Source organism: Polypterus senegalus, chromosome 18, assembly GCF_016835505.1.
Source record: "Polypterus senegalus isolate Bchr_013 chromosome 18, ASM1683550v1, whole genome shotgun sequence".
NCBI lineage: Eukaryota > Metazoa > Chordata > Cladistia > Polypteriformes > Polypteridae > Polypterus > Polypterus senegalus.
The window spans coordinates 49,706,859-49,728,555 of NC_053171.1; the positions used below are offsets into that span (position 1 = coordinate 49,706,859).

The following is a 21,697-nucleotide window of genomic DNA, read 5'->3' on the forward strand; positions in this document are numbered from 1 at the left end:
ACAAAAAAAAATGGCACCAACAGGGACACAGAAGATAGTATGTGAGATCTTTAAATGTATCACATCATTACGATGGTAAATCTTTGATGCTTGTATTGCATATGTGAGAAATGGATGAAGAAAATTACCATGAATACATTTGCATGTCATTTCGATTCTGGGAGTAACATTTCCATTGTTGCTTTTAGATTTGTTTTACCGTGACAATTGCTTAAAATAAAAACTAGCCTCAGGTGTATTCATGGGGACATCCGGTATTATAAGACTGACAGCTGTGTGTTAATGGCAGATCATATTATGAAAAAATTAGCCATGGCAGTATTACCGGATCCCCCATTTCCAGTCATAATTGGGAGAGGCTGGAAGAAAATTAACAGCGGTACAAACTCAACTGCTCCTGAGAAAAATTTGGGCTTAATAATGGAGAGTTCATTTACTCCGACTGCCTCCATGCCATGTACAACGGCCACTAGAACCCATATGGGTACTTAGTGCAATGGAGTTGATGTCCCGTTCTTCTCTAGTCCTCTAGGAGCTAGTATGGTTAACGTAGAGGACATGGTGGCAGAAACTCCTCCTATTGAGGTCACACAAGACCCTATTCAGAATTTATCTTCCCAATTCTTAATTACCCCGTCCTCATTTAAAAAAGAACAATGGAACCATGATTCCTTGAAATTTGCAAGGAATGCCATAGCGTCAGCTGAGGGACATACATCTATAGATCCCATACCATGAATGCCTTTCTTTGTAATAAAAAATGAACTCTTGCATTGAGTGGCAGAACACGGGGGTGAAGTGAGGACATTGCTCCTAGTACCGCATACTTATCGGCAACAAGTATGTGAACTAGCGCATGCCCACCTTCTAGGAGCCCATCTGGGCTCTGAAAAAACACTAGAGAGAATTAAGCTCTGATTTTATTGGCCAGGGATAAATGAGGAGGTCTGACGATTTTGCGCTTCTTGTCCAGAATGCCAACTTCATCAGATTCCTGGGAGGGACCGTGCTCCTCTCATCCCTCTTCCCCTTATTGATATTCCCTTAGAACAAGTCTGCATCGACCTCGTAGGACCTTTAGAACCCTCGTTAAGAGGTCATAAATATATTTTAGTTCTAGTAGATTATGCCACTTAATTTCCAGAAGCTGTTCTGTTGTGCTCAGATACTTCTAAAAACATCGTACGGGAATTAGTAGGGATATTTGCTCGTGTAAGGATCCCCAAAGAGGTTCTTATGGATCAAGGGACTCCCTTCACTTCAGAGACATTCAGAGAGGTGGCTAAATTACTCAAAATAAAACATTTGAAAACATTGGCCTATCATCTGCAAACAGACAGATTGGTAGAATGATTTAATCAGACTTTAAAACAGATGTTATGAAAAGTAGTTACCGAAGATGGGAGAAACTGGGATCAGTTACTTCCACTCGTATTGTTTGCCTATCGGGAAATCCCACAGGCCTCTACAAGTTTTTTCCCTTTTGAATCACTGTATGGAAGACAACACCGTGGGCTATTGTATATGTTAAAAGAAGGATGGGAAGATGAGTTCCTTCCTACCTCAAATATATTACAATATATTGCTCAATTACGTGATAGATTGGAAAAAATTAGACCTGTACTAAAAGCAAATTTGGAAAAGGCTCAAGCAGCGCAGTTTCGTTATTATAATAGAAACACCACTGTTTGTGAATTTGTCCCGGGTGATCATGTAATGGTGCTCGTTCCTAGTTTACATTCCAAATTATTGGCACATTGGCAAGGCCCGTACGAAATTAAGGAGAGAAAAGAAAGTAAAACAACCAACTCATCAACTGAGTGACCGAGTGTTTCATATAAATTTGCTGTAGCCATGGAAGGAAAGGGAAATTGATCCCTTCTCCGGTCAGTCTCGCTCCCTTTTCGTATTAAAGTCATGCCTTAGTTTCGGACCTGATTTAACACTGGAACAAAAACAGGACCTAGAGATGGATATCCTGTCAGCACTGGAAGTAGTGAACGAGTTACCAGGACGGACTACTCTGATTGAACATGATATCATCACTGACCTGGGGGTAATTGTCAGAGAAAGACCCTATAGGCTCCCGGAGGCAAAGAAGATGGAAGTGGAGTTGGAAATTAGATGAATGCTGGAATTAGGGGTTATTGAAGAAAGTTATAGCCCCTGGTCTAGTCCAATTGTCCTAGTTCCTAAACCTGATGGGTTATGGAGGTTTTGCAATAACTTCCGTTGACTTAATCATGTCACTAAATTTGACTTGTATCCAAAGCCGTGAGTGGATGATCTACTCAATCAACTAGGTAGCACTCAATTCCTAACTACGCTCGATATGACAAAAGAATATTGGCAAATTCCTTTAGCGGCCTCCGCTAAAGAAAAGACCGCCTTTAGTACTCCAAGTGGACATTGGCAGTGCACTGTTCTCCCTTTTGGCTTGCACGGGGCACCAGTGACCTTCCAACATCTGGTAGATACACTGCTACGTCATAGCCCACCATCGGAGTGTCATATAAAGCTTATTAGGGTACAGAGAAAAAAAAAAAGGCACACAGTAGGAAAAAAGCACGAAATGTCAATTTTAATCTCGAAATTTCCACTTTAATCATGTAGTTTATTTTGTCATTAAAGTAGAACATCATAAACTTCACCTTACAATCGTTTCATTTACTAGTTTCTCAAATCACACTGTAATTAAAGTAGCACGTTAAATGCTTTGTTTTGTATTTGATCTTCTATGTACTCTATGTGTGTGAATCACTACATGCTTCTGGGCTTTGTATTCCTCCGACAGGACACAGAATCCATTACATTCGTGTAATACTACAGCTCTCTGAATAATTAAAATACTGAGATGTATACATGATATCATTTTTATGATGATAGGAGTTAAAGCAGATATTGCCCAACCAGTCTACATGTGTTTTGTGGACTTGGAAAAGGCGTTCAACCGTGTCCCTCGGGGAATCCTGTGGGGGGTGCTCTGGGAGTATGGGGTACCGGACCCCCTGATAAGAGCTGTTCGGTCTCTGTACAACCGGTGTCAGAGCCTGGTCCGCATTGCCGGCAGTAAGTCGAGCCCGTTTCCAGTGAGAGTTGGACTCCGCCAGGGCTGCCCTTTGTCACCGATTCTGTTCATAACTTTTATGGATAGAATTTCTAGGCGTAACCAGGGTGTTGAACGGGTCCGGTTTGGTGGACTCAGGATTGGGTCACTGCTTTTTGCAGATGATGTTGTCCTGTTTGCTTCATCAGGCCATGATCTTCAGCTCTCTCTGGATCGGTTCGCAGCTGAGTGTGAAGCGGCTGGGATGAGAATCAGCACCTCCAAATCCGAGAGCATGGTCCTCAGCCGGAAAAGGGTGGAGTGCCCTCTCAGGGTTGGGGGAGAGATCCTGCCCCAAGTGGAGGAGTTCAAGTATCTCGGGTCTTGTTTACGAGTGAGGGAAGAATGGGCGTGAGATCGACAGGCGGATCGGTGTGGCATCCGCAGTGATGCGGGCTCTGCATCGGTCTGTCGTGGTGAAAAAGGAGCTAAGCCGTAAGGCAAAGCTCTCGATTTACCAGTCGATCTACGCTCCTACCCTCACCTATGGTCATGAGCTATGGGTAGTGACCGAAAGAACGAGATCGCAAATACAAGCGGCTGAAATGAGTTTCCTCTGCAGGGTGTCTGGGTTTTCCCTTAAAGATAGGGTGAGAAGCTCAGTCATCCGGGAGGGGCTCAGAGTAGAGCCGCTGCTCCTCCGAATCGAGAGGAGTCAGATGAGGTGGCTCGGGCATCTGATCAGGATGCCTCCTGGACGCCTCCCTGGTGAGGTGTTCCGGCACGTCCAACGGGAGGAGGCCCGGGGAAGACCCAGGACACACTGGAGGGACTATGTCTCCGGCTGGCCTGGGAACGCTTGGGATTCTCCGGAAGAGCTGGAAGAAGTGGCCGGGGAGAGGGAAGTCTGGGCCTCTCTGCTCTGCTGCCCCCGCGACCCGACCTCGGATAAGCGGAAGAGGATGGATGGATGGATGGATGGATGGATGGATGGATAGGAGTTAAAGCATGTTATTAAACATGGGAACACGGTGGCACAGTGATTGTTCATGTCTCATGCAAGATGCTTGCTGCGTCATGTGCAACCTTCGATGAAATACTTTATTGCAGCAGTACTGTCTCTTTCAGACGTACTAACCCCCACTTCCTGTCCTTACTTTTCTTTTTCCAAATACCCAGTCGCCACAGAATCAGCTCTGTAATAGAAGTTAACCCATCTGTAAGCTTAGAACACCGATTCTTCAAAACTTTTAAGGAACATTGAAATATCTTCATAGTAAGTGTTTAATTATTCTATCCAAAGAATAGAGCGCAAGGCAGGAACAATTCGTGAACGGAGCACCAGCATCACGCTAGTGCTGCGGCACAATGTCCTCACATGTTTAATTATTAACAATATAGATTATTTAAATGAAGTTAAAGTTTTATCTGTATAATATAATAAACATATTTTGCTGCATTTCATCTTAAAAATGATATCATCATCATATGTAAATACGCGCTTTATAAAGTGGCTCAGGTTGTGCAATATTATAACTATCGCAAGTTTACAGTGAGGTAATTGTACTTATAAGTACAAAGCATTCTACAAGGAGCACTTGATGGACTGATTTTGTGCATTTATAGTTCTTGGGTTGAAACTGTTTCTGAACCGCAAGGTCAGTACAGGAAAGGCTCTAAAGCATTTGCCGTATAAGACCAGTTCAATAGACAGCATGGCTGAGGCAGCGTGTGCTAGATGCTGTACACCGATAATTGTCTTTCTGATCAGTTGCTGAACAGCTGTGATTCACACTCAGATACAGTAATATAAATACTCCAATTGGTGCAGTGAGAGCAATATGGAAAAAGATGATCCACTGTGGCAACCCCTAACGGGAGCAGCTGAAAGAAGAAGATGAAGAAGGTGCAGTGAGAGTAACAACGCTAAAGCAGCTATTGTATTGAGAATAGTTTGACCATTCTATGCACCATTATATTGTTACAGGTTAATTACAATCAGATGCATTAAACAAATAAACAATATGCAATTAATTTCAGTGTATTTATAAAGCCACATCAGGGATGGGGATCTAAAAAAGAAAGGGTAACTACATAGGAACAGTAGCACTGCTTTGACGCTGGGTACTGCCAGTCTGCAAAACCAAGCGCAAAACTTGCGTACGCCAGGGTATGAGCTACCGTGGAAGTGTGCGTGGCTTTACGCCAAGTTTAGGTTTTATACATTGCGATTTGAACGTGGAAACATTCTTACACAACATTTTTGTGCGTGCGCACCGTTTATACATGAGGTCCCAGGTATCCTGCAGTGGAGCGAGAAGCTTTGGCAATCAAATGGCTATCACGCAGTTAAGGTACTACCTGTTGGGGTGGGAATTTACTCTGGTGATGGATCATGCTGCCCTACAGTGGATGTCCGTTCACCGGGAGTCTAATCACCGTGTCACTAGGTGGTTTTTAGACCCTTAACCTTATCGTTTTAGTGTTGTTTATCGTAAGGGTTCCTTGCAGGCCAATGCAGAAGCTCTCTCCCGTGTTCACGACCTCTCGTGCAGGTCGCCTGACCCGACGAGTCTGGGCTGGGGGGTTGGTTCATGTCACACATGTGCGTTTAGGAGGCAGTGAAAAAGCCTAAAGGTGAGTGAAATATCACAAGACAAGGAGTTGTCACATGGTACTTACCCAAATGTCTCATTCTTCTCAGCTGGAAAACCAAGGAGAAATAAAACAACATACCTCCGGGTTCCAAAATGGCCTCAGAGACGTCACTTCCAGTGCCAGACATGATGTTACTTCCGACCACTACTGATGACATCACTTCCAGTTTTCTGTTAAGTTGACGTCGCTTCCGTCTCCCCGTTTTGACATCTCATCCTGCCAACCATTTCCTGTTTTCATTTTCATGTACTGTATATAAATGCCATTTTGACCACTGTAAATCATCATCTGCTTAAAATATTTTCTTTTGATCACACGTTTCTTTTGTGTTTTTCTTTTGTCCAGTGAACAATATACGAGGACAGTCCCCAAAACTTCTTTTTGGTTAAGTTTCTTTTTATTTACAAAGAAGAAATTCCACAATATATACGAGGTGAGACACAAAGATAACCGGATTGGTAAAAACATATATATATTTATTAATGAATTACAGCATTCTAAACATTATGTTCTATATACTCCCCCTCTTGACCTCTACACCGCTCCATACGTATCTTCCATTGATTGAAACAGTGCTGGAAGTCTTCTTGTTTCAGGTTCTTCAACAGGCTTGCCGTTTCTGTCTTCACTTTATCCATTGAAGAACAATGTGTTCTCTTCAGGTCACTTTTGATTTTTGGGAACAAGTAAAAATCACAGGGAGCTAAATCGTTTTTGTCAGTCAAAAATTGGTTTACGGAAAAAGCATTGTGCGCCAGAGTGTTGTCTTTTCTTGTCTTGCTGTTCGCATTTTTCGCCCGATGTCACGGCAACTCGTGTACCGATTGTTGTGCAAATACTGACTGGGCTATTCACAGGATATACCTAGCCAGTTGGCGGTTTGAGAGAGCGTGTAGGAGGGGACATAGTTCTATGATTCACATTCAGCCAACCTCCAGACGGCTTTCCAGGAAGGACCCAAGGCCAGCCCTTGTGTGTATATATATATATATATATATATATATATATATATATATATATATATATATATATATATATATATATATATATCACTGCTCGCTCCATTTATTGCTTCATAGTCTTGGTTTTTTTTGGACTGCAATGGCTCAGTCTTATTGTCCATCAGCACTTTTTGTTGAACTCCTTTAATCCAATTGCTTGCTCACAAGGAGGTGAAGGTCACTCTAGCAGCAAGTTAAGAGCCATCACTCATACTGGACCGGTGGAAGGTCATGTTTCTGACAATTTTCATACAGTAATGGAACAGTGACTTCATTCATCTCTCAAGTACAGTATAGCATGTAGATGAAAAAAAGTAAAAAAGCAGTCTCCACCTGACTGTCTGTACAGTCAACAGCAATTCTCTTGAAAATTCATTTTAAAATATTTGAAAAACATGTTTAGTATTTGCATTTTTTTATTTTTTAAGTTTAATGCTTTTTTTTATCTTTTAGAAATTTAAGAGAACCCGCTCTTCTTGTGACCAGAAGTTAATGCTTCATATGCAGGCCATTCCTACAGCAATGTAATCAAACCTTTATACCTTATTGTTCCTTAGGTCAGTTTTGACAGATGAGTATGTATTCTGCTAAACTGGGCCATCTCTCAATCCTTTTCTTCAATAAAAAAAGAATTGGCCAATTTGCTTTTACTGGGCTATTTTTCTGAATTATTCCATAAGCTTTTGGGCTGTGTTAAAGATGAGCAATGTCTAAAGAGCATAAATGATTGGCCATTTTCTGTTCAATGATGGATTGCCTTTTTAGTTGTTGTTGGCTTTTTTTTGTCCCCATTTGTGGAACAGCTGCAGGCCTGCTCAGCATCACACTCATTTTTCTGGCAAGCAGGTTGAGGTTTAACGAAATTCAAATAATGTCACTCCGATTATAATATTGTTATCACTTTAAGAGGATTTTGTACACTTTGAGACAGTTAAAAAGCTTAGTTTTGCTCTGCACATTTTTCTACTTGAAGAGGTGCAGATGTATTTCTTTCTTTCTAAACATACAAGCAGGTCAGACCCTTAGCTATTCTTGCCTGGACACAGCACATTTCAGAGCTAGAAAGCCTGAAGGTACTGTACAATGCCTCAGTTTGAAGGGGGGCATAAATACACAAAGAGAATTAGCCAAATTAGAAGTAGGCACAATAAGGGAATACATTCTATGACATTAAAGAACAAGATTAAATGAGTTTTCCAGAAGCTACGTGATCTGAAAGTGATTTGCATATTTAGGTACGCTAGCGGTCAAAACTTTGGAATTACCCAGAGATTTTCATATTTGGATAGAAATTGATATATTTTTACCATGACACAATTAATTAAGACATGACTAGCACTGCTAATGGCAATCAATTCTTAGTCTGACTATTCCCATATGACTGCAAAGCCCCATTTGTAACAGCCATTCCTTTAATGTCCTCATGGTAAACTCCTCTAGCCCATAAGAGAAAGACAAGACCATTGTAAAGATTAGGGGTACCAAATAGTAGCTCTGTATAACTGTTGTCAGAGGGCTCTTCTGCTGGCTGAGTTCAAGTATGCAATACCCCACCAAGACAAGATGGGGGGCTACTACTAACTTTGTTTTCTTCTTCTTCTTCTTCCCTCACAGCACCAAGAAACCAGCTGACACTTCTGGTCTGATCACTATAAAACCCAGACGTCCCAGAAGAAGGTGTGTTTTGAGCAGACCAGAGCTATTCCCATGATGGAGCACTGCCTCACCTTGAGCAAATAAGAAAATGAAAACCCTTTCTTTTGTTGTTAATGAGAAACTCCAGTTGGAGAGCTACACTAAGATGCACCTTTACATTTTTTCATTCTTTTTGGTTCGAGATGATTAAAAGGGGCTACCTGGTTGCCATCCCAAAAGATTCTTCCTTTTTGAGACTGTCCTTTCACTGCCCAACCTCACTATGTGATTGAAAAACAAAAGCAAACATGTAACAATATTGGAGATATCTTTACAGACGCATATTCAATACAGAACTGATTCAATATGGCTGATCTTTGAGTTTTTACTCGTTCCAGTAGAAAGAGGTGAGTAGAGGTGGACAGACTCCAGAAGTGACATCAATAGCGATCAGTCTTCGAGTCTGCAGAGGGAGGAGGAGAAAGAGCATTAGGACACAGTGCCAACCCCTGGAGTGACAGGAAATTACAATCAGTAGAGCCCTTAAGGTGTCTCCAATGCGCCTCTGCATGACACCATCCTTAATTAATCATTTTTAAATACTAATTTGCTACTAGAGACATCTTTGTAACTGTGTTAGCTCCACTGAAGCCAGTTATTCTGTTCAATAAAACAAGTAAATTGTCTTTCCTTGGATTGCAAGGTACTGAAATTCCTAAAATGTGGTTCTTGGTTTAGAAATTACAAAAATGAAATAGGTTTCTCAAGAAACACATCAGTCTGTTGTTGTTTTCCAAAATGAAGGTTATTATGTGTGTCAGATTAATAAGAAACTGAAGATTTCAAACAAAGTTGTCTATCACTATCTTGTGAGAAGAACTCAAACTGGATGTAATCAGGACAGAAGAACAGGATGGCCCAGATAGACATCTGCATAAGAGAATAAGAACATCAGAGTCTTTAGTGTGAGAAACAAATGTTTTACAGGAAAGGCCACTGACACCATTAAGGTGAATTAGGCATTCTCCTAAGTCACAAATCATGGGGGTGGTTGGCCAGTCTCACGGGTTAGCTACCAAACAGTTGGTTGGCACATTAATAAGCTTGGCCTAGGGTGACAAATAACCTAGCACTGGCATTGCTTACAAGTCATTTTCTTCCTTAAGTACATGTCATATACGAGTGTTATATGCAGCACAACTCCAGGTTATGGGATATTGTACTTTTTTGCAGTCATTTCTCATCCAAAGTCTGTCTTCCTTTACCTATTTTACCCTTTTCTTTTTATTTTCTGGTTTCACATATAGCTTTTTCTTTGAAACTCTACCTCTAAGGCCAGCATACCAATGTCATCTTTCTTCTGTTGCAGACGACACTGGTATTTGCCATGTATTTATCAAAGAAGTCACCTGAAGACCTCTATGGTGTTTGTTTCACACACTACATACCCTGATGTCTTTCTCTTCGTATGCAGATGTCCATCTGGTTCTTCCCCTTATTTTTCTGTTCTGGTTAGACTTAGTTTGCCTTCTTCTCTCAAGTTAGTAATAGACACCTTTGTTTGAAATCTTCAGTTTCTTGGTCATGTGCCACATGGAATAATCTTCATTTAGCAAAACAACACCAGACTGGTGTGTCTCTTGGGTAAGCTGTTTCATTCTGGCCATTTTTGAACTCAGAACTGAAATGTAGGAATGCCTGTACCTTGCAACCGAAGTGAACAGAACAACAGGCTTCAGCTGGGCTAATGCAATTACAAAGGTTTCTCTAATAACCAATTAACATGTAAATGTGACTAATTAAGGATAAGTTAAAGGAGTTTATCGTTAGCACACTAAAGGAATAGCGGCTAAAAATGGGGCTTTGCATTCATATGTGAATAATAAATTCTAAATCAGTCATTTCAAACAGTAATAGCCTTTAGCAACACTAGTAATATCTTGGTTGCATTTTTAAATATATGAAGTGGTATATTGATAAGAAAGTTATCAGTTTTTATCAAAAACATGAACACTTCTGGGGATTCTGAACTTCTGAACACAGGTGTATTACACCTGGACGAATGTCTACTCATTTGTTCTACTTTTAAATATTTAGGAGTTATTGACCATTACTGCATGGTCTGCAAAAGCTTCAAAGAAGACTTTGTGTTGTTAGACTTTAGAGTATTATGTTCATGACCATGGGTGGCACAGTGATTAGTGATGCTACCTCACAGCTCTAGGGCCCTGGGTTCTATTCCTGTTCCACAGTCATTGTCTGTGTTGGTTTGTATGTTATCCTCATATCCATTTAAACTTTCTCCATGGGTGGAGTGGTGGCTCTGAGGCTAGGGATCTGCACTGACAGGGTTCCTGGTTTGAATCCCGTAAATGCCAGAAGTGACTCTACTCTGTTGGGCCCTTTTAAGTAAGGCCCTTAACCTGCAATTTCCTAATCCTGAGTATGATGTTAACCTGCATCCAGCCCAGAAAGCAAGTCCTCCAACTTGCTGGGAAACCTGGTTGGTGGTAGGATTGGCACTCCAGCCAACATAAAAAAAAACCTCACACTGTTCCAGTGTGGTGCTGAGGTGTCACCCACAGGACAGCTGCACTAGAGTCCCAATGCGGGTGGTTTGTCATGTGTTGGGTGCGGCAATGTCCTCCCAACATTTTCTCCATGGCTTTATTTCATAACTGACCTGGCCTGTGTGCATATGCCCTGTAGTGGAGTGGCAGCCAGTCCAATTGGTTTCTTGGTTTGCACCTGATGCTCTCAGGGTAGCGCCTGGGATCCCAAGATACAATGAATGGACGGTTGCAATGCCCTCTTCGTCTAGTCTCCCAACTATTTTCAGGTCTGGCATATTTAGCTAACAACTTTACCCAAAGTAGCTTATCCTGATCAGGATATGTTGTCATTGTATACTGATATTTTTGTAAAGTTGGAGTGTAGACAGTTTAAGTAGTGACTTAATCAGAGTCACACAGTGAGTCAAAAGCTGGAACTGACCTGGCAGGCCTAGAGGTTTAATGCCCAGCCAGTATACCAAACTGAAAGGAAACACAAAAACATACCAGACAAACCAGACAGAAAATAACCTCAAATCATACAGTTCATTTAAATCAATTCAATATTTTATTCTGGTGAAACTATTTTCAGTTTAATTTATGGTACACTGACTGCATTTCATGCAACTACTGGCAAAAATACATGCATCAGCAACTCAGTCAGTAGTATAAGGGCACAGAAGGCGCAAAATAAAATAAAAAGACAGACATAATTGATAAATGTGCATAATGTAACATTCACAGAACCGTACAGTTCAATACAGGGAGACCAGAATCTATCCTGGCAGCATTGGTCTTGGGGCAGCAATCCATCGCAGGGTCCACTCAAACACAAATTCAATTAACTGAACCTCCACACCTTTGAGGAATTGGAGGATAACAAAAATAAGAAAAGGATTACTGCACATTGTGCCACCTCAACAAAATGCAGTTTGTCAAACTACAGTATCAGTAAATAATTATCAGATACTTTAAGTGAAGAAAAAGAAGAATGAGAGGAAAAGAAAAATTGTTAGAATTAAGTGAGGTGGTACTTAACGGGATATGTGGTGAAAACCCTGAAGGATGGATGAAATCAGGGCAGCCAATCTCGAACAGTTAAACATTAACGTGAATGATTATGCATAATTGAGAGGGTTTAATATTTCTTTCATACATCTTGTTTTCATTTTGTATTCTTTGCGTTGCTCCCCCTCAATGTTTGGGCGCCTCACATAAGTACATAAAAAAGAAATATATATATTTGGCAACAATCTGTGAGCACATGCGAAAGCAGTCATACATCACCATTTCATGGGGCCAAATTTCCCCAGCAGATTAGGAAAACCAACAAAACACCCCCGGCCAAAGCAGGTTGAGAACACGCACACGACCGCGCATTTCCTCTCTTGTTTCCTTCAAACAGGCAACGAGTGCGAGGGAGCAGACCGGACTTGTGCATGACATCATCTTAATTAAGAGCTTCCCTCCCCTTAAATAAGATCCCTCGCAAAATGTTGTTAGCGGTGTGAGTCAAAACAGCAAGTGCCAGGCAGTATTCCTGAAAGGCAGCGGGCGCAGCGTCTCCACTCCGAGACCCTTTGAAGGTTTTGAGCGGGGAAACTCAAAGGTAAGTCAGCGGGGACTTGTGGAGCGATTAGTACTGACCGGGACGGACCGAAACGAATAGGGGCCATAGCGAAGAAAAAGTTTATCTGAGGAAAAATAAAAGAAAGAAAGAAAATGACTTGACTTAAACATGCAGAACTTTTAAATCTACCTTGAAGTGTAAAACTTTTCATTCACCTAGAGCCTCGATTTTCTTGGGGGTCACGTTACACATTTTTATACGAGCTTCTGCCGTTTTTTGTAACCCGTTATTTATATTGATCTTGCGGGGTCACATTTGATAACCTCACAGAGACAGGTCTGTCACAGTGAAGATCGGTTATGTATCTCCATTGTGCACCGCATTAACACAACGTAGTAGGAGAGACAGATCACTTTTTTGCACTTGGAGGAATTTGGGGCTGGCAGCGTTGCGGCAGGTCACGTTTCTCACTGCGTCTGCCATCTGGACACATTACAGCTTTCCATTCACAGAACAAAAGGATTCTGTTTTTATTTAACATGCATGTGAAGTGCTGTGAGTGAGCTAGAGGCCCTGGAAAGCGGCATTCAGTATGCGGACCCGTCAACTACGAACGTTTTAGCTTGAAGCGGTGACACCCTGTATTCTTTGCGTTGTTTTTCAGACTTTACTCTGAGCAGTTTGTTGGTATAGTCTTGCTTAATGGGCGGTCTACTATGTCTCATTTTGTACTGCATTGTTCAATTATCTTGTTAATCTACTTCAGGTATGCAAAGGAGTTTATAATTGTGCTAAATATAAAAGGCGATCTCCTAGGTTTATATAAATAACGATACCCTAGCGTATGTTTTATATGAATAGTAATGCATAAAAGCCTTAGAAGAATCCCCAATAATTTGGGTCATATAGCGCCTTTCAGTCTCAGCATTATCTGTGTGTTTGAAGGAAAGTGCAACTGGGTTTTGCATTTGAATGTAGAGCGAAAAAGATCTTAACAGATTAAAGAAAAACAGAAGCTCTGTGTGCTTACTATGCCAAACGACTTATTAGTTACTACAAAGGACGATTTGTAAGTAGTATACATTAGGAAAAACTCAAAATTGCAGTTTTGTGTTTCAGAATTTGTATTTAAAAAATCATACACTTCGTAGGCACTGTTTAGTTCTTTACAGGCACTTGGGTTTCCATGTAGAACTGTTGCCTGACAGCACCAATTTATTTTGAAAAGGGTCTCTGCATATGAAGTTGGTTCTTTGTGCTTTGAAAAACACCCTAATATGTAGAAGAAACCTGAAATCTTTAATGTATGGTAGACTACATAGAAGGACACCAACAGATTAAGATAACCTGAACTTTGGCTGTGTTATTGTATACAGTAAGAGTCCATTTAAAATCATGAGCCGTTGCTGTTTCACAAATCTGTTACCATCTGTTCATGGTTATTTGCTTATGGAGGCTGCTAGGGATCCTAAATAATAGAAGGTTACAGAAAGATATGGATATGGGTCTTTTGGGAACCAAAAATGGTACCAGTATGGCATTGGTCTGAAGAACCACTCTGGCACCTTTATTTTTAAAAATGATAAGGTTTGTAAATTGTATAGAATTTAAAATAAATAAGTAGAAATTGTATGCAATTACTGTAAATGAGCATGTACAAATGTGAATGTGACAGGTCAGTAGTTAAGTCCCCAGTACAGTTCAAGAGTGTATTCACTCCCTGGTTTAATGTGGTCATTTTATCCAACCATCCAGTTTAATAGCCCACTAATTCAGTTCTGGAAGCCAGTGCTAAACACTCTTCCATCCATTTTCTTACTCACTCTTTAGTTGGTGTTACTTTTTAAAAAGACACCATTTGCACATTACTCTAAGAGAACCAAATTTAACTTTTCTAATCAGTCAAATGATTAATTACAAGTTGTGATCAGTCACTTGATCAGTATTACTTTGTGGCACTTCTACCTGAGTGGCACCATGGCACAGTGCTGCCACCTCACAACTCCAGCAGACTCTACGCCCGGTTGCTGTCTGTCTGTATGGAGTGTGTAGGTTCTTAACATTTCTACACACATTTTACTTTGGATTCTCTGGTTTTCCATCCCACTTTCAAAAAATGTATGTGTTAGGTTAACTGCCAACCCTAAATTGATCCTGCGATGGACTGGTGTTATGTCTTGGGGCAGCAATAGGCATAAGGAATGAAATGAAAGTTTATCAGAGAACATATGTTTTTATGTAATACAGCCCTTACAGCTCTGTCAGACATCAAATGAGAGCAAATAATGGTCCAAGAGATGCAGCAAAAAGGGTGTTAGAATATTTGGTAACACTTTAAAAAAAAGTACTGCAAAAATGCATTTATTATTCATTTACTATTATCTAACAAGACATACAATTCTTTAGGTATTTATAACACTTAAAAGCATCAGTAAAGTGTTTATTCATCTCTGCAATGGACAGCTTCACTTTGTAGTGGTCTGAGGTGGCATAAATGAGACACTTTTCCTTTGATTTTGCATATTTAGTATAAGACCTTCATATTAACAAGCCATTTTACCATCATATCAATATGTCACACTGCACAGAGATGACTGATGTGCTGATGTTTTATAAGGGTCATGCAGATTAAGGTCTTTTTACATAAGAGTAAATGAGGAATATATGCATTTTTTGCAGGGCTTAGTGTTACCAAATATTTCTTTACATTTTTGTTGTAAGAGAACATGAAGGAAATTATGACGAATAAGCAGCAGCCCATGTACCAAAGTAATTTTTGAAAAAACTGGCCCTATGCAATATTTAGTCTTACAGGATCAATGCTTTTGGCAAAGAAGTCTTCACTTGGAAGTGTAAAAATGGCATAGCTGGATGATTAACACCATTGCCAGCTAGTGTCTTGTTGTATCTCCTTGTCACTGTCATGGCCGTCAGGCTGTATTGTCATAAAAAACATTAAAAAATGAGAGGAGTTCATTCATACTATTTTGTTTGTTAGATTAGCTAAGCTGTCCTAATGTCTCCTTAAAGGTGATCACTGCATCTATTTGATGAATAGCTGTATGTTCCGGACTGCCACTTGCCCCTATCAAATGCAATGCTGTTCAGTTTCTGTCTTAAACTAATAATTCTTTTCGTGACCTTTATGTGGGTTGCTGTCAGATGGCCATGTTGAAAGAATGTGATATAACAAAAAGTGTGCTCTTCACATAAAGAGCCAGTTCTTGCTATCAGACTGAGCCGATCATATTCTGTTGTAACCCATGACTTTCTTACATGTTTCTCATGAACATCAGCTATTGTTGATGGTGTTGAAATAAGTGTTATTTGATAAAACATAACAGAGAAGGTGGGATGAAGGATATAGATTTGAAGATAATATCACAACTAAACAAACAAGTGGCGCCGAGAAAGTAAAAGCACATAGCAAACTTGAAAATGATTTGCAAGAATGCTGATATTAGAGTAAAAGAACTGTCATAATTAGGCACACATTTGTTATGCCAGGGAGAAATGTGTTTGTAGCAGGAAAAGTACAAAAATAAGACAGTGTTACACAAATAACAGAAAATAAGCCAAGAGACAACAAATGACAACTGTTGTTATAATCAGTACACCCACTCTTACAGTTTCGAGAAGAACTCTTAACGCAATAATAATATAGAAACACCTACAGTTACTAGCATTTCAAATGCTTATGCCTCAGGGGATGAAAGAGTTCTTAGACCTGTTGCTCTTCAGCCTTTTTATAAGAGGAATATTACTGTCTACTGTGAGGCGTCATCTTTCAAACTTGTTTGTGGTACAGCGCAGTGAGAAAAGACTTCTGCTAAGCAATAATTTTACGGCTAATATTGAAAATGTTGTTCAGATAATTTTTGTTTTTACTGCTTAGATTTCCAAACAACCTATAAAAAATAGCAGGTGTGACAAACGATTAGAAAAAAAAGATTTACAGAAACGCTTCATTATAGTGTTGTGTACTTTAAAATAATTAAAAACACTGAAACAATAGCCGTTACAGCATTATTTTATATTGTGATGAAAGGTCAGAGCATTATTAATGGTTGCCCTAGATATTTGTGTTACTCCACTGTGTTTACCTTCTGCTCTTTTATTATTGTTGAGAGAGCGAGGGAAGGAGGGAGACGGTGAACTCCTAAAATCCTGTAAAAAGAGTGATCACACCAATAAACAAACTTGTCACAACAGGTCCACAACTGTCCTTGTCTTCGTATAAAAGTGAAACTGCACATTTGAAGATATGCCTGTCATTGCGTGAACTCTTGCAGTCATTTGTGTGCAAAATAAAAAGAAGCGGCGTTGAGGGGACTTGGTATCGGGTTCAACAGCTGTTCTGAAGTGTTTTTATTTTATTTATATTTTTATTTTATCTGACTCATGTATTTCTCGGTTCAAGATTTTTCTACAGAAGGAGTTTTGGGAATGCAAAGTTTCTGCTTTTGCAATTGTCTTTAGAAAGCTTGAGGCCTTTACATTTCTGATTATTTTGTAGTGGTTTGCCTAATTTATTTTTGAATTCTTCTTATTTCAAGCACACTTCATATATCTTTCTGATGTTGCTGTGCATTTTGTTAGCTCCCAGATAAAAACAAGCTGCGAAAATGGCTAATTGTAGCTATGATCAGGAAAGAAGGAGCCAAGACGGTTGTGTAAAAGAATTGACAGATCAACAGATAAAGATTCATTACAGGGAAATCTAATAAGCTAGGAAGCAAAACCAAAATGTGAAGTGAAACTCAAAGTCATAATAACATTTTTAGAAAATATATTAACCAAACTAGAACTTAATTGTTCCTATCCATAAAAGGAATCAAAAAGTAATTCAGAAGATTTTTTGAATTTATCCGATCACTAGGATAAAAACATGAACAAAATGTGACCTGCGTAACATTATCTTAACTTGTAGTGAGTCACCTGTTGGCAATTGGGCAGACTACTGTAAACAACATTGCCACGCCCTTACATAAACAACAAAAAAAAAAGGCAGAATAAATGAAAATAAATAATGAAAAGTTTACACAGAAAGCAACAAAAAGTAGCATAACTTCATGACAGTTTTTCCATAGTGTGTTTTGTTTCTTTTGTGCAGCAGGGTAGGCAGCTTCTTGTGACAACATTGTAGAGATTTGTGAGTAAAGCAAGCCCTTGCAGGCTCTTCAATTAAACCACTGCACCAACTTCTCTTTTCAAGATAGGTCCTGGTCCTTCTTGTTTGGATTTTCCTTTCCTAACTTTGACCAAAATGCCTGAGTGGTACAGCAAACTGTCATGATTTGGTATGACTTTGGGTCCTCAAGGCCACCAATGTTTTTTCTGTCATTATGTCTGGTTCCATCGTTGTAAGGGATGTGGCCTCTGAGGTTGGGGCCCATGCTTAATCGAAGCAATAGGATAAAAGGTCATCAATAAATGGTAATTCTTATCTGATCTACGGAACCACATCACTGAAATATTCAGACTTTATATTTGTGCCTTTTTCTTATGTGTAGTTTTAGTTTTGACCCTCTTGTTCACTTGACCACGATTATTGTCTGTCATATTGGGCTCCGGATTCACTTTCCTTCATTTTCTTTTTTTATTGTCTATTGTTTTGCACATGCATCTCTTGTTTTTTGCTCAAATGTTTATCTGCCAATTAACTGACAGAACACAAATGTCTTCTAATATCTGTATGACTTTTTATTTACATGCTTGCAGACCCCTGACCATCAGTCATAGTCTTGCATAAGTATACCAGCAGGTATTATAGTTTGCCAAAAAGGAGCAAACTGGAGAATAATGGAGGTGACTAGAAGATGAACTGTCAAGAAAACTAGAAAAACAAAAAGAGTTTTAGAGAGGGCCCATTCTATTTATTGTCAAAACCTATCCAAAAAAACAAAAATGAGCACAAACAACCATGCTGGGATTTCAATGGATTTATCCACAAATTCAGATGAAGAAAGGTCTTTGCAGGTGACCTTTTAATGTCAATGGCGTCATGGCAGCCAGAAGTGCATACTAACAATAGGACACACAAAATGGCGGCACTTAAAAATGGCACCAGAAAAATGATGTAAAATATTTGTAATTGAAAACCATGCTTTATGAAAAACTCATTGAGTTTTATGACCTTGAAAACCTAGAAATGCACTAAATAGACCAAAATAAATAGAGAAAAATGTGTAAAAATTGAACTGTGAAAATAACAGCAGACAACTGAAGGTTCCATGCAAGCGTTAGACTGTACATATAAATGATAATCAGAATGTAATCTGCATTGGGGAGTCATGTTCAGAGACCTTGTGACAAAGAGGGTCACAAATATTCCCTTAATTTTTAGAGAGTAAGGAATCAGATGACATGTCCGTGGACTTGGGCTAAAATATTTGAACTAGTGGTGTAGAAATGGTTAGGGACATCAGTCTAGAAAAGCAAAGACTAATTGTACATTTTTCCATAGGGACAAAACAACGATGTCCTTATAGGTGGACTCCTAAACCATCAACTTTACTTCACATGACTTCAAGGTATGTCTCAGAGATCTTTATTTAGTAGTTTGTGTTCCTTGAATGATTTAGATTTTAGGTGTATTTCTGAAGGAAACTTGTTTAACTTTCTTGAGAAACAAGAGAAGTCAAGGAGAGAAATGCTGAATGGACTTTCATACACATTTAAAAAACGGCTTCTTGCTGCTCCTCTATCATCATTTTCCAGTTCTTCCTTGTGCCCGTGGCTCTTACATGGTGACCTTTTGTCCATCATAATTTTACAGGTAGATCAGAAACATGCTGGAGATAAGTATGAAAAAACAAATCTTCATACGTAGATATTTGAACATTAGAACAATCTAGAGGAGGCCATTCAGCCCAACAAAGTTCTCCAGTCCAAACCACTTAATTCTTCCAGAATAACATGAAGTTTAGTTTTGAAAATCTCTAAAGTCCTACAGTCTTCTACACTACCTGGTAGCTCAATTCCATGTGTCTAGGGTTCTCTGTGTAAAGTAAAACATCCTAATTTTTGTGCAAGATGTATCCTTAATTTTTAGAGAGCAAGGAATCTTTGTACAAGTCTTATTTTTGTGCTGTTTCTTGGCTTGGTTTGAATCATATTTCTCTGCTGATATACATAGGTTGAATCATTCCTCAGGCAAAATTCTTCTTAGCTAATGGATAAACAACCAAATAGTTGTGTCATTTTAAAGGAGAAAAATAGTAGAAGTTGGTAAAGGAATTCTTACCATATGTGTAAATGCCGACATTCTTCTAGGCAGTGGGCGAAAAATACAAGAGGGGGTTTAATTGGCAAAAAAAGGAACATATTGCACTAATATGCATATATTGAGACTGGGGTGAAAGGTTAACAAGACAAGAATGTGAACCTCTCACAGCCACACAACTCAGACATTTTTCATGAAGGATAATCCAAACACTGCTCTCTATGGGGTGTTTATGGAGTTTAATGAAGTTAAAAAAGAGATACGTTTCAAAAATATTAGGGTGGTTTTACATTATTATTATCATCTGTTTAACTGTTTTCTGATTTGGTGGACAACATATTTCCAGATGTTTCTGTAGAATACAGTATCTTTAGGCTGCATTTTTGAAGACAAATTCTGTAATATTTTACACCTCTGCCTACAGCATAGCTAGTCTTTTAGGCATACTGTATGTAGTACATGAAGCCTAATTATTCCATTACAATTCATTTCAAAGGCTCCTCTTTTTGATGTGAATTTAAAGAGGCAAAAGAATGGTGAAGCATGCAAACCAAAGGTGCAGCAGTCCAGTCTAAAGCCTTTGGACTCATCAGACATGAACTGTGGAACAGAGAGTAGAGCAGGAATGTGAAGTGATGGCTGACTACTAGCAAGAGCCTTGTCTAAGAGAGAACCGCAGGGCTCAGATCGGACAAGACGAGTCAAATCGAGTCAAGTAGGGTGCCACTTCTGGTTAGGCACTAGCTGGGTTAAGAACTTCAGCCACATGTCACATCAATGAGAAGCCCATAATATAGGTGGCACGGCCATCAGTAGGGTTGGTGTACAGGGGATGAGCTGAAATGAAGATGGACTGTGAGTTTTATAAATGTTGACTCCATGGTTTAAATAGAAACCATTAGATTTTTTTTTTTTAAGGCGATGCTTTATGATGTCCCTGGATGTCCAAACTAATTTGGTTTCTTAGTTATTCATAAAACATATGAAAAGAAAGCTGTTGGGACTTTCAGAATCTGTTATTTCTAAGTCCTTTTACATAAAGGAGGGGTGCAGTACAACGCTAAATGTGTGTTTAGTTTCCCACTTGTGGAAACACTGTGTGTCCATTACTCAAAATAGCCTAACCAGGCTTCACAGTTTTGTGCTGGACAAGGTCATTTATAGCACCACATAGACACACACTCTCCAAGGATTTGAAAAGAAACAACAGTTCGGAGCTCACGTAATGCAATTTGGAGTCATGAGGATATTGAGGCTGTCTTGGCAGCAGTACATGTAACCAGTTTACTTCTTCTTTTGGCTGCTCCCGTTAGGGGTCACCACAGTGGATCATCTTTTTCCCTATCTTTCTGTCTTCTGCATCTTGCTCTATCACACCCACCACTTGCATGTCCTCTTTCACCACATCCATAAACCTTCTCTTAGGCCTTCCTTTTTTCCTTTTGCGTGGTAGCTCTATTGCAGCTGACAAATCCACAGGTGGTTCAAATTAGAGATGGAACTCAGCCTCATTTAAATGTAGTTGGGAGGATCATCAGAGGATCTGCAGATGAACCCACAGGGACACAGAAAGAATGTAAAAACTTGACTAGGACATTGGCCAGTTTGGAATTTGTTCCTAGGTGGCATGAGGCACCAGTATTAAACACTGCACCATCTAATAAATAAGCAAGAAAGTTTGTCTCTCCCAATTTTTGTCACAACTCAGTCACCAAGTGAGAGGAAGAGTAAATATCCAAAAGCCACAGTTTCAGTGATTAATAAAAAAAAAATTAAATGCGTGAACATGATTTGAAAAATTAAGGAAAACCCTTAAAGAGTAAATTCTGATGTAATTCAACACAAAATTATATATCAAGGATGTGAGAAATGTGGCAACACTATTATGTCATCCACTTGTAATTGAGGCTACTGTTCTAACTGGAAAGGGAGAGGATGATTTCATTCCATGTATACCTATGAACTCCCCTTTGAATTAAAACAACGTTAGTTTATAGTATGTCTTGCATT

At 39.4% G+C, this 21,697-nt stretch overlaps 1 protein-coding gene and 1 long non-coding RNA gene across 3 annotated transcripts in view; both read left to right on the plus strand.

Moving 5' to 3' along the window:
• The first annotated feature begins 6,055 nt into the window (after nucleotides 1–6,055).
• LOC120518302 lies at nucleotides 6,056–8,693 on the plus strand. The gene is made up of 3 exons (XR_005631222.1): nucleotides 6,056–6,137; nucleotides 7,159–7,229; nucleotides 8,320–8,693. It is a non-coding gene; the product is annotated as an uncharacterized LOC120518302 (long non-coding RNA).
• A 3,618-nt stretch (nucleotides 8,694–12,311) lies between these two features.
• LOC120518568 (B2 bradykinin receptor-like) overlaps nucleotides 12,312–21,697 on the plus strand; it is a 33,881-nt gene continuing 24,495 nt past the window's right edge. Inside the window, exons 1-2 of one of the 2 annotated variants that reach the window (XM_039741434.1) lie at nucleotides 12,312–12,501; nucleotides 18,929–18,995. In XM_039741434.1, coding sequence (XP_039597368.1) covers nucleotides 18,985–18,995 — 11 coding nt within the window. In that variant the 5' untranslated portion in view covers nucleotides 12,312–12,501; nucleotides 18,929–18,984. The remainder of the gene's footprint in view (nucleotides 12,502–18,928; nucleotides 18,996–21,697) is intronic. The other variant, XM_039741435.1, reaches the window with a different exon arrangement.